Genomic DNA, 14,336 nt, shown 5'->3' on the forward strand with positions numbered 1-14,336 from the left:
GTCACTGATTGTCTAAAAGCACGACTTAAAGAGTGACTGCAGTTCTGTAAAATGACACAATTTGGATTAAACAAGCTGTATAATCTGCCTTTAACCCGGGATTAACTCTGCAGTCTTCACTTGTTTGATGTTTTAAACTCTGGATAAGCCGATATGACATTTAGTATCGGTCCGATATTGGCAAAAATCGCTGGATTTGATATCGGAAAAAGGAAAAAAAATTAAATCCGATATAATCCGTACAGGTAAATAAAACTGACACACAGTTGGAGCACTATATTTTTAAAATAGCTGGGAGGTAAATATGCATCAGGACTATTTTTTTTTAAATGAAAAGTTCATTGCTAAAAAGTAATAAATCGGACTGAATTGGTTGCTTGTGATATCAGAATCATATCGAGCCATCCCTAGTTTTAGTGACAACAAATACATGCATGAGGGAAAAGAAAAAGAAAAGAAAGCATTAGCTCCTGATCATGCAGCTACTGTTTCTCCAAGTGTAGGAGGTTAAAAAGACAACACAAGAAAAAAAATATTTAACAATATAAACAATAAACAAAAAAAATCATGAACGTCCAACGAGTTCTGTCCTGCTGCAGCAAATCACCTGACAAACCAGCTTTGAATCTTCCCTTCCTCTGTATCGTCTCCCACACCAGCCCAGTCCGAAAAAAATCACCTCTTCAGCATCATCATCACTGTCATCAAGTCTCCCTCCTTCTCCTCCTTTTTTTAAAAACAAAAAAATGAAACCCGGTTTCTTTCCTTTTCTTCTCAGGCAGGACAGACTCGCTCCCCCTGTAGGCGAGAGGTTGGAATGACGCTGTATTCCTGACCAGATGATGGGGGCAGATGGTGCCTCTGGTTCCCCCGCGGGGAAGGGGTTAAAAGTGGAAAGTCGTTGGGAGCTATTGGATTGGCGAGAGAAGCAGCTGCCGGGGTCACACCCTGCTGGTCGGGTGGCAGCGGTAGCTGCAGTTGGTCAGAGAGTCGGCGGCGCCGCCGTCCACTGTCTGGGAGCAGCCGCCCTCACAACACGCCTCTGACACACAGAGAGAGAGAGAGAGTGGAAGAGGCGAGTCATGTTATCTGCTGTGTGACTCTGCACATGACTCGGCTATATTTACACTCTGTGTGACAGATAAGACACAGCGACTCTGAGAGAACAAGCTTTTAATGTCATTTCTGTTTCATGTACTTTTTAGTGTTGGGTCATGATTAGTTGAGAATGCCGAGTCATCATTGTTTTCCTGTTGTTCTTTGGTCGCTGTCTCGTCCCACACACAAGTGCAAAAAGTCATATAAAATAAACAAATAACTGTGTGGGTTTATCATAGGCATTGCATATTAATATTATTATTATTCATCATCAGTATATAATTTTGTATTATATATATTTTTATATCAAATTATTATATAATTTTAGAGTAAATTATTGTTTTATACTGCACCATCATATTTTATTGTCCATTTTTTTATTATTCTGTACTTGTTTTAACTTAAAGCACATTGAGTTGCACTTGTGTATGAAATGTGCTCTTCAAATACAAATATAAGATTAATAAAGCATTTATTCTTTGTTTTTCTGAATTTAAAGTATTTAATATAATTTTATTCTGTTTCTGCCAAACCCAATTTATTTGTTATTTACTTTTTATATTACTAATTCTATGTTTTGGCTATCTTTCATAGAGTTAATTGCACTTAATGTTACTTATTTATTATAGTTTTTAAGGTTTAACGATATATGTAACATTTCTGTGATAAAAATATCCTAGACTTAGATAAAGTGAGTCAACGTTTCTAACACTCCATATAAATGTGTGTTTCTACTTTAAATTATTTTTAAACGACTTCATCAGTGTCATCTGGTTTACCATCTCAGCTGTTTATTGCCAGGCAAACCCAGGAAGAAACATCAGAGTGAGGGAAGAAATATTTGGCATTATTAACATTACTAACCAATATGTTTTTCATTTAATTTAACTTTATTCCAGGTGAGAATCAAAGTGTACAAACAACATTTATTTTTCTACGTTTGTTCACACTGTGATAAACAAGTTTTGTTGTGTTGCAACCTGATACACGTCAGAAAATAAGGAGGATAACTGTCACTATAGTTGTGTTTTTATGTGAAGCACTTTGTTTCATGTGTATGAAAAGTGCTGTACTAATAAAGTTTTGATTGACTGGTTGAAGCAGGTACCTGTGTCTTCCTCTGGCAGCAGCAGGTGACCTCTGCAGGGACTGGGCAGGTTGGGGTTGGGTCCCTCGTGGCTGGTGCCGAGCTGCAGACGCCTCATGTGACGAACCACTACTGTGGCGTTGAACGCTTGCTGCAGAGGAAAACAAAGAAAAAAAAAAACGACCACAGGCACGAGTGAATATCAATTACTGTAGATCGTCATTAACTATCCATCACAGATCCTACACGATTAACTCCAGAAAATGTCAAATCTTTATGATTTTGGTAAATGTTCATGGAATGAATGATGCATAAATGTTAGGTCACATCAATTATTACTCATATTGTGATCAAAATATCTGTCAAAAATAATCCTAATGTCCTTCTTATTACTATATGTGCAACTAATATTTCCAAATCCTGAAAAGTAAAATGAAATCCATGGATATTAAACTTGTATCAAGTGTCTCTTTCAGACCAAAAAAAGACTTAACTGTGGCTTAAATATATTCTGTGTATGTTACTTTATTAGCTACACATGTTCAACTGCTTCTAAATACAAATATCTAATCAGCCAATCACATGCCTGCAACTTGATGCATTTAGGCATGAAGACATGGAGGAAGAAATTGTGATTTAAGTGACTGAACGAGGCCTAGTTGTAGGTATTTCACAAACTGCTGATCTAATGGGATTTTCACGCACAACTTGTGTTGTGTTTAAAGTGTTTAAATACCTTGCTGATGCCAGAGGTCAGAGGAGAAAGACTGGTTTGAATTTATAAAAAGTCAACACAATAACTAAAATAACCACTCATTACAAACAATGTATGAAAGAGAACAGATGAGTTCCAGCAGCAGCAAAGCACACCAGACACGTTCTTTGGTGTCCTTTGTACCTAATAAAGTGGCCGGTGAGTGTATATTTGAAGAATGCGCAATATACACAAACAGACTTATCTGTGTCTAACTGACCTTCCACTTGCTTTTAGCAAAGTTCTTTTTGATCTGAGCACAGACAGACTCGTGGATGTTCTTGTCCAGAGCCGTGTCTCCAGCAATCCTGCAAAAACAAAACATTAAACATTAAAAACATGTGTGATGGACAAACATCAGTACAGACACAAGTACTACAATAACGTCACGTCAAAATGAGTATGACATGAGGGATGGTTCAGGTTTTTCAGATAAGATGATGATAATCCAACTTTAGGGTTTTTTCTTTTGACCAGACAAAATAATAAATGATACTTAAGTTTTCTGAAGTGCAGTTGTAAGATACTGACACATGAACACATCCACCAAATTGCACACACTCACTCTCACTGGCTGCCAGCAGGGTTAAAAAGGAAAAACAGATTTTTAGCTGTTTAACAAAATGCTCATCAAATAAAATCTATGCCTTTTTAAGTCAACAGCTCACTCCTCAAACCAAAATCAGCAATTTTACATCATACTGTAAAACACAAGGCAGCAGTAGAACAGAAGCTACTGTTTTCCCAGGAGCTATAAATGCATATTTCCTCTATGGACTTCGGTGTGGAAGAGTAAGTCCTTAACAAACTTCAGCTTCCAAATATAAAAGGATGTCGAACAGTGAGACATAGTGGTGAAGATTTTCTTAGTAGCATTTAAGCTGTTTTCCCTTCTGTCCCTGTCGGCAGCCATCTTCTATCTATCTATCTATCTATCTATCTATCTATCTATCTATCTATCTATCTATCTATCTATCTATCTATCTATCTATCTATCTATCTATCTATCCATCTATGAGAGTGAATGTTCAGCAACGTTACAGAGTTGATAATGTTTCAAAAACCCATTTGACCACACTTCAGAAAACCTAAACTATTCCTTTATGAGGTTTCTAAAATCCCTTAAAGTGTGACGCTGACGATTTTACGTAGAAAAGTGATGCACTATGACAGAGGAGTACAAGACAGTACCATGGATGCTGCAGAGCCTGATCACACGTGTAACGTTGATTGGGGTCTTTCGCCATCAGGTGGACAATAAAGTCTTTTGCTGCGATGAAAAACAAAGATTATAAAAGTCATGAGCCATGAAGTCATCTGTGGCATAAAGTTTGGCAATTCTTTTACCAGATTAAAAATTAAATCCACTTAAAAACAGTGAGGTTCAGTTGTCCCTTAAGGGAGAGGTTGTTTTGCAGTAGGCAGTAAACATGGGACGATATGAAACATAATTGTGATTCACAATATTATTGCAATCATTGTAAAAATACACATTTTTTCTGAAACATCACATAAACAGAGGACACAGATGATGATATGTGGGAAAAAAAGTGATTTTATATAGGTTTTATTTTATATTTGAACAGGTGGATCCTTCTGTCTTTGTATCAATTATCATATTTTTGAAATCTTATGGATACATGACCTAATGTTTCTCTAAACAATAACCAACATCTTTTTTATACATAGTATTATAATTTTACAAAACAACATGTTGAAGGACATGAGACATGAGAATCATAAATACGATCATTATAAATCATTGTCCTAGGATGACTGAACATATACAAAAAATAAATCACTAAGACTGTATGTTGGTGAGCTTAACAGCATTTTGAAGTCACTTATATAAATATTAGGAATTTTCTCTACCTATAAAGTCACCCAGTGTTGACATTTTAAAGATTTCATACACTTTAATACCAATTAATACAGATGTACAATTCAGCACATGTAGATGAAATTGAGTTCATGCACTTTTGTTACACCTGCACTTTAAGTCTGTTTCAGGCCAGTAGAAGACAACAGAAGAGAGACATGTTTGGTTACCTGAGTCAGAGATATCATCCCAGTACGGAGAGTCAAACTCATACTCTGCCTTCAGGATCTGCTCAAACAGTTTGGCGTCGCTCTCGTCATAGAAAGGAGGGTAACCGCACAAACTGAGAAACACAGGAGAGGAAAAGTGTCATGTTTCCACGCAGACGCAGGAGTTGTAGGAGATATCCTCCTCAGTGTTTGGTGACAACATCTGGAGACATTTATCATGATTGATTTGGAACAACATGAGTGTTAATGAAACTTTTTACAATTCTGTGTCAGGAGGAGAATTCTTTTATTCAGTGTTTATATTTGTGTATTAAAAAGTTTACTCACAGAATATAAGATATGACACCAATAGACCAGCAGTCCACGGCTTTACTGTAGGGTTTCTGAGCCAACACTTCTGGGGCTGAAAGAATAAAGACAAAAGAACTGTAGTCACGAGTTAGAGTAAAATATACAGCTTTGATTGTTCTGAAAATGAGTGTGATTGCAGTTTTAGTTGTGATGTCATTTTGGCAGTATTCAATTTTCACTTGGTTAAAGATTTAAAACAAAATTGAGCATTTCAACGTGAGATACTGCCAAAAATATTTACTTTTCTTGTCACTGCATATAAAAATACAGTGAAACTTTAAAAACACATAAAATCACTGCGTTAAAGCAGAGCAGCTCCTTCTGCATCATCTATGTGTTTATGATAAAATAGAAGAATGATAAGTAATTGATCAAATAAAAATAATAAGAATATGATAGATCCTTTCTGTAAACAATGTCTGACATTGAAAAAAGTAGATATAGTACAAACCCTGGCATGGATAAATGTTAACCTTATATCCTTAACTGCATCCTTTGCAAATTGTGATTTTCATTCGAAAACAATGAATTCATCAGCCCTAGTAACTGGCCACATTATTAGGTACACATGTTCCACCACACATCAGATTTAAGAGTAAACGTAATTTAAGTGACTTTAACTGTGGCGCGGTTGATGGTCTGAGTATTTCAGAAACTGATAATCAAGATTCCTGTTGTGTGCTGCTAACATGGCATTATTGATTTCCTGCCATTCAAAACACATCATTTACTTACTACATACAAACGCTAATTAACGCCCTGTGCCAATATTTTATATTTCATACCTTTATAACCTTAAAATTCTTATTGTTATATTTCATTGTTCATTGCTGTAGTTATTGGAATTGTCTTATACCTTAAACAGAGCATCTGCTGATGGTGATTGTTCCAAATGACAATAAAGGAATCTAATCTAATCCAATCCAACTTTATTTACAAAGCACTTTTAAAACAACAACATCTGAAACAAAGTGCTCAATAAAATAAATAAAATATAGAAACATACTACCTAAAAGACCAACAAATCAGACAATAAGTCAATAATATACCATAGAAAGCCAAAGAGTAAAAATCAGTTTCTAAAATACGTTTTGAAAAATGGACGGTGAAGGAGCCTGTCTAATCTAATCTAATCTAATGGATTGTGTTGATTGATGATTTACCAACATATCCAGGTGTTCCACAAGCTGTCGACATCACACTACCAGAGCCCTCAATTTTAGACAGACCAAAGTCACTGATCATGATTTTGGAGTCTTCGTCCATGCTGTAGTACAGAAGATTCTCTGGCTACAGTGAAAAAAACAAAACATCCAACATCTGTTCACTTCTCAGCAAAGACACCGAGTCATGGAAAATCACAGAGAGTTCGAAAATGTGTTTCTTTTTTTGTTTTGTTTAAGGGGGGAAACAGGGTTTGTGAGTTGTGACGTAAAGTTTACTGACGAACACATGAACACATGAGTTCCTGACAAATCACAAGCAGGAATCTGTGACAATTGACTGACCTTGAGGTCACGGTGTACGATGCCCATGTCGTGGAGATATTTGACAGCATCTAGAATCTGCTGAATGAGCTTACTGGCGTCTTTCTCTGTGTAGAAGCCCTTCTCGATGATGCGGTCAAAGAGTTCCCCACCAGATACCCTACACACACACACACGCACAAATACACACACACACAATAAAGAGAATATTTATTTAAAAAGATTACTGTGTGATATGTGAGCAGATCTGTGTGAAACAATGATGTCCTCTTCAGTTTGTAGAAAAAGAAAGTAATTAATCTAAAATGATATTTTGGACACACATTTTGGATTTAACAAATATTGTGGCTCCTGCGATTTGAAAATTGCAGTAGGCTGCACTGCAATTTTGGTAAAATTTCAATTAAATGTTCAGCCCTAGCTACAACTTAAAAGTATTTTCATAATCAATTAATCTGACGGTTGAAAGAAGACCTGGGTTTGCAACCCGGTTGGAACAAGGGCCTTCTACATGGAGTTTGCATGTTCTCCCTGTGTGTGCATGGGTTTTCTCTGGGTTCTCTGGTTTCACACTCCATATTGACCATAGTTGTGAGTGTGAGTGTGAGAGTGGACAGTTGTTTGTCTCTATTTGTCCCCGTGAAGGACTGGCGATCTGTCCAGGGTGTACCCCGCCTATCGCCCTATGTCAGCTGAGATTGGCACCAGCGACTTCCGTGACCCTCATGTGGAAAATAAAGCGGTAGAAGATGAGTGAGTGAGTGATTTACCTGTCGATTATTTTCTGGATTAATCAAGTACTCAAAAGTCCAGAAAATGTCAGAAAATGTTGAAAAATGGAAATGATGATGTTCTCAAATGTCTTGTTTTGTCCACAGAGCAAAATGATTAATTTCTTTGTTGCATGGAGCCAGAAAATATTCACTTTTAAGAACTTTGTTTCAATTATTGAAAAAAAGAAAGAACCACTCATTAATAGTTGACAATTCATTTAGTAATCGATTAATCTAATAATTGTTGCAGCCCTAGTGTGAATATTAATGTAGTATGAGGTATAAAGTACAGGACAGTGTTTTTAAAAAAAAACCAATAGTGTGGTTGAAGGATATGGGTAAAATTGTTACAATCTGTCACGTTTCTGATTTGAAAAATCATAAATTGAGATGTTTGTATAGATAGAGCTGAGAACATTTATCCAGAATTAATTTGGACAATCACTTTTCCTCAGCTGGTTGTTAAACTGATTCGATTTGAACTCTGTGTTGCCTCACTGATGATAACAGCTCATACTGACATGCAGAGGATTCTTTGTGAATGTTCACACTGGTCAAAGACGGACTGTTAAGTTCTTTCTGACCAATGATAGACCAACTTTGTTACCTTGGATTTAGATATGGAAAAGGTTCCCAATCCTTGCGCTAGTTTCCATTTTACTTTGTTGATTATTTTCTTGTACTCCCTTTGGTTTCCTGCCTCTGCGATTGACGGCCCCACCCTGATATGTTTCACTGTCCTGACCAAGTCTATTAAAGTCCCTTCTGTTTTGTTTTAGCCACAGTAAACTTACATTTGGATCCTGATGTCTGTTTATCAGATCGAGATGATTGGACACAGGGCACACAATCATGGACGGATCATGTGTGCTTGATATATGACTCTGAAGCCACTAGATGGAGACTTCAGTCTGCACAGCAGACATCTGCAAACTGGGGCGTATTTCTTTGAACCTTCACAATAAGACACAGCTATTCCTCCACACTGACACTAACCTTAACCATTACCACAATTCGACTCTTCTCAACCACTTCCTCAGATATATGGTTCTGACTCATGTCTGTCCAATGTTTTACCTGACAGACATGTGCAACTTTTGTTTTCAGTTGTATTTTTCCATATTGTCCGTTGGTCACAAGTATGTGACTTCCGCGTGGCCTCTTCCTTCTCTGTCTGACAGGACAGGGAAGTGATATTTTCATCCCTAATGTTTTATGCTTACATATGATGAGAAATAATAATAGTAGATTATTTAAAGTTGCAGCTGCAAATTTATATAGTCGATTATGACTTCTCGGCCCATAAATTTGACTTATTTTACTCATGATCAGATGAGTAGCTAATTCAATCCCATGTTATATTGATAGTAAGACAATTTAAGCTTTTATTTATTTATTTATTTATTAATCTATGGTTTGATGGTGAAAATAATTAATAAAGATGTAAAAAAGATCAAAGAAAATGTATTTTTTATTTTTCAGGTAATGATTTCATTGATACATAAATGACTAATATTTTCATTAATCTCTCGGTTAAAGTTGCTGCTGATTCTGAACTGTTCCCTCTCTGATTCTCTCTCTCTCTCTCTTACTGACATTTCAGGAGGTGAGTTAGGTGGGAGTCTGCAGATGTGAGGGCAAACTCCCCCACTGGTGTTCATGAGTGGAAACAGTACAGTGTTTGTATGTGACAGTGTGTGTGTGTGTGTGTGTGTGTGTGTGTGTGTGTTCACTTCATACACATGCTGGTGTGTCATAGAGTGCAATTAATGGCATGTGATGTGACACGCCGTGCGTGGGAGATGAAACACACTAACATCACACAGAGATGAACCACAAAAAGCTTCACACATGCCTATGTGTGTGTGTGTGTATGTGTACTCACAGCTCCATGACAAGGTAGAGGTGTGATTTACTCTCAAATATGTCCTCCAGAGACACGATGTTGGCATGTTTAATCCTGCAGAACAGAGAAAGAAAGACCACATTTGAAGGTGTTCATATTTTTAAATTCTTATTCTTACAATGTATCACTTTATAATAACGATAAGTATATATTATATATGTATATAAATACATATATAGATACATATAAACAGTATATATAGATATACATACATATATATATATATAGATATAGATATATATATATATGAAGTATACCTTTACAAGCATAAGTTGACAAAGTACTTTTAGAAAAAAAGCAAAAAAGGGGAACTCGGCACAGACAGATACAATAGAGTTGTGCAAGGCAGATTGCACAAGGTATTTGTTTCCATTCATTTTTAATGGTGGACAAAAGTTTTCAAACATTCTACACAGCAGAAAAAAATGAATGAAAAATATTTATTTCAGGTTTCCTTACTTTTCCCAAAATAAAACCCAGAGGACAATATTACACAAGAGTAAGTAAGAGAAAAATAACCAGTAAAAAGAAATTTAAATAGCAAATAACTGTGCGAAGACACTGAAGCACAGGATAGGATCAAAACAGATTAAAGACTGTAAAAGTGTGATTTAAAAAGTGATTTAACAGAATAAACTGAATTTATATGACTATGAAGTACTAGTATCTGTGAGCTTTTGTCTGCAGATAGCAATTATTATATAATATTAAATCTTAGAGGCATGACTGGTACAGTGGGTGTGTGCAGCGTCGTGTGGCGGTCACATGTATTGTTTACTGGCTGCAGCAGAGTGTGGTGGCATTCAGCTCCCTAATTGTCTGAACTCTGTGATCAGCTGCCCCCTGAGACCCGTGGGTGCATCTACAGCAGTGAACAGATGACACTTGTGATGATGATGATGACTGGAGCTCCACAGCAGTTCCACTGCCTTCACATCATGTTTCTCTGCCTGACCATTGTTCATTTCTTGTCTTTGCTCCCAAGCTCCGGGACAGGTCAGCCCCTAATTTGTGTTCATTTACTGATTAGGGAGTTTTTAAAAGTTTAAACTTCATCATTCATTAAATAATTAATTGTACATTGTTGAATTTAATTGAGTCTTACTTTATTGTTTTATTGAATTTTTTTTTTTTTATCCTTTATTAAGTCAGGAAGGTCCCAATGAAATACAATATCTCTTCTTCCAGGGAGTTCTGGTCAAGATAACAGCATAAATATAGTACACAGTTACGGAGATAAGACAATTTCAGTACCAGTATAGTACCAAGCAGGAGTCATCTTAGCAGGACACTGCTGTGACATCATTTATACCCGACACAAACGCACAAACTAGTGGCGGGCAAAGCAGTTATTTTCAGTGAACTGAATCATTAGAATCAGTTAATTAAAAAGATTTGTTCAGGGGATCGTTCAGTACTTCCTGAGCAAGTCTTCTAATATACAAACAACCATGTCTTCAGACCAGGTATAGTCGTAATGTTTGATTACATGGTTTTGTCTTCAAGATATTAGAAATGGAAGCTAACTTTTCAATAGAGGACAAAAAACGATAGTGCTTTAGTTTGTGTTAGCTTGAGTTTTCAGTTATGGAATAAACGAGTTCGGGAACCTATTGCTCATTGTATGCTGGGATGGATTATGTGCCACTGGGCCCCTGGGCACATTGATCCATCCTTGATTGGATGCACATTTTTTGAATAATTTGATTCATAAACAAGATGGGCTGTGACATATGCTGTAAGGTAGAATGTTGTAGTTCTTTTTATGTCATGAACTTGAAACCAGAGGTTCCCCAGAGCCAGTAGAGGTGATACAGACCTACTCAGGCTTTGACAGAGGTGCCATTCACTCGGCACAAAGCTCTACTGGATGTAACTGTCTATGAGTCGGCCTCAGATCATGCTGGATTACAGCACTTAGTCTTATCCAGATTGTAACGAAGCACAGGCACCTTCATTCACCTGCTTAGCTCAGCGCGGAAGGAGTGAAGGATGAATGATGGATTACACCTGTCGAGTGAGCAGACACGTATGAACAGGCTCAAGCTTGCACTTTGTCACACATGACAATGTAAGAAAATTTTGAAAAATGGTGGTCAGTGTTTACTCAACCTTGAAATTATGAAAGTCTTGTTTCCTCCACAAACCAAAATGATTCAGTTTTGAATGATTTCTTCAAAACAAAGAAAGAAACCAGAAAATAATCACATTTAGGAAGCTGAAACATCTGGAAACATGCTTTAATCATTGAAAAAAACACTGATTAAAAGATTATCAAAATAGTTGACGATTAATTTAGTAAGTGGTTTATCATTTAAACGGATAATCATTGCAGCCCTATGTGATATGATGAACTTAATGTGCAAATCTAATAAAAAAAGAGAATATATTTTAAACTCTTTTTCCTGGTTTGCTTTGCTGCATCACATTATCTTAAATTGTAAGTCGTGTCTGTGTTGTTTCCCCTTATCTATTGTTATTTTATTTTTATTTGTGTACTTAGTCTTTTACTTTATCCATAAATGAATAAATACTGCTACTTTTTGCAGTTTAAATGCCAATTTTTCATCATAAAAAACATCAAAATAAAACAAACATATTTACTTGTGTAAAGAGCAAAATCGTTGGGCCTCTGAATCCCTGCAGCACCACAACAATTCATTGTAATGCTCTTTTCTCACACATTTCATCTATATGGATCTGGAATGTTGATTGTCAGTGTGTGGACATGTCTGTGTCAGGCTGCTGAGGCATTCGCTGACCTCTGCCTCCGCCTGTGGGTCTCACACAGCTTCAGAGCACAGACATCAGCAAATTAGAGAGGAGAGTTGTCCACACAGTGAGATCACCTGTGTCTGACACCGGCGTAAAACTGACAAATCCACTTGAAGCTGTTAAGTTTGACTAAGACAACAACATCAACAAAAAAAACCGAAAAAAAAAAACCCAAACACTTACTTGTACATCGCACTTATGACAAGCACTTTAAAGATTGGCTTACTTGAAGCTCTTACTTACTTCTAGCGCTTGTTTGTACCCAAATGTTTAAATGCACTTATTGTAAGTCGCTTTGGATAAAAGCGTCTGCTAAATGACATGTAATGTAATATAAAAGTTTCTTAAATAATGACTTGTCGTATTGATTTGTAGGACGATTAAGCAATGTCCCACCAAGTGGAACGCTTCGGTCTGGTTCAGCATGGTACATATTTTTTTGCCTTTCCATTAGGAATAGAGCCAAACTAGCCCCAGCCTTCCCTTGGGGCAAACCACCCACAACAGTCACTTAAACACCCTTTACCCTTTTATTGACTTTATTGTTAACACATGCCCAAAACAACCTGAAGGTAAATTTGAAAAGCTGGTAGCTAAAGAAAATCACTGAGTCATTTATTTGCTTAGTTGTTTTAATAATCAGTGACTCGTCAACTATCAGCTCTACTAATTTATCTAACAAACATTTGAAAGAAGGTCCTGGGTTGTCTCTAAATTTGTCCAACATCAAAGCAAAAGTTGTTTTTTTTCTAAATCTACAATATGAGCTCTGTCTAGCAATACTATCAGATCTGAGTGAGGGTCTATATACAGCAGCAACGCAGGGGCGGGTTGGGTCAAGATGGGTTTATCCCGTCAAACTACTGAGGTTTTTGAGCAATAGAATTCACTTCAAGTTTTTAGATTTGTTTATTTGTGTTTTCAGTCATACTCCAACCTGTTAATAGTAGAGCTCTCCCTTTTTTTTAAGCAGAAAAAACATGCTGAGCCATGCTGAGTCGAGCTGTGCCAGGACTGGGTAGAGTAAAAGCCCCATAATGCACTGTCGCTGGTGCCTCCCTCTGTCTTATCATAAAACAAATCACTTCCTATGAAGAGTGTGGGAATGTAGTCAGGCCACAGAAGATCTACAGTAAATAGGGAGAAACAGAGAGAGCCATGTGGAGCTGACAGGCTTCATCAACTTTGTGTGAACTCATTTGACTATAACAGACATTTGATTATATTTAAAAGTTACGTGCTGCAACTTTAATGAGCGAGTCAGTGTCAAACGAGTTAGCGCGATGTAGATTAAGTTTATCAGCTCCACATGACACTCTCTCTCTCTCTCTCTCTGTCTCTCTCTCTCTCTGTGTCTCTCACTTTAGCAGTGTTTAGATCTCATGTTCCCCTTCGACATTCCTCACGCTGCGCACAGGAAGTGGTTTGTTTCATGTCACATCTGACAGAAGGAAAAGGATGTAGCACAACATGCTGTAGTTCTGGTAGTGATACAGCTGCAAATGGTTGGAGTGACTTGTTTTCTCATTACCCTCATTCCTAAATTTCATTTTAAAATTTCAAAAACATGTTCAGGTGTGTTAACAAAATAATAATAATTTCATCAGATTGATAGGTTGTGCTGAAAAAAAGACACTCCATTATTATAGTCTCTGTATATACATTTCAACATAGTAATGGGAAAAAAAGCACCATAATCATCATACGTGTAAGAAATCAATAGACAGTAAATAGATTAAAAGTACAAGTGTCAAACAAATGTAAGCTTAGTGACATTAAAATCAGTTAAAAACATCTACAGTAAGAAGTTTGTGCCTCAAAGTCATTCAGTCGCGCTTTGAAAGTGTTCAGTGAGACCAGATCCCTCAGTTTTAATGTCAGCGTATTTTATTTTTACCTGTGGCTTAAATCAAATGGGATCGACCTCCCTCATCCTCCCTTCATGAGATGTTTTATCTCAACATGTATTTATTTATCCCCCCAATATCACAAAGGCCTCCGTGCATTATACTGTGCACTGACTGAGTGTTACACGCCATATGTCAGCCTTCATGTT

At 36.8% G+C, this 14,336-nt stretch overlaps 1 protein-coding gene across 2 annotated transcripts in view; it reads right to left on the reverse strand.

Annotated features, from left to right (window-relative positions):
- Nucleotides 1-850: 850 nt before the first annotated feature.
- Nucleotides 851-14,336, reverse strand: part of camk1b (calcium/calmodulin-dependent protein kinase Ib) — a 53,846-nt gene continuing 40,360 nt past the window's right edge. For both annotated transcript variants that reach the window (XM_044024182.1, XM_044024181.1), the window contains exons 4-12: nt 9,485-9,559; nt 6,848-6,986; nt 6,503-6,629; nt 5,316-5,391; nt 4,989-5,101; nt 4,131-4,209; nt 3,160-3,247; nt 2,207-2,336; nt 851-1,042 (exon numbers count right to left, since the gene is read on the reverse strand). In XM_044024182.1, the coding sequence (XP_043880117.1) occupies nt 942-1,042; nt 2,207-2,336; nt 3,160-3,247; nt 4,131-4,209; nt 4,989-5,101; nt 5,316-5,391; nt 6,503-6,629; nt 6,848-6,986; nt 9,485-9,559 (928 nt within the window). In that variant the 3' untranslated portion in view covers nt 851-941. The remainder of the gene's footprint in view (nt 1,043-2,206; nt 2,337-3,159; nt 3,248-4,130; nt 4,210-4,988; nt 5,102-5,315; nt 5,392-6,502; nt 6,630-6,847; nt 6,987-9,484; nt 9,560-14,336) is intronic.

The sequence above is a fragment of the Solea senegalensis genome, linkage group LG4 (assembly GCF_019176455.1).
Source record: "Solea senegalensis isolate Sse05_10M linkage group LG4, IFAPA_SoseM_1, whole genome shotgun sequence".
NCBI classification, from domain to species: Eukaryota; Metazoa; Chordata; class Actinopteri; order Pleuronectiformes; family Soleidae; genus Solea; species Solea senegalensis.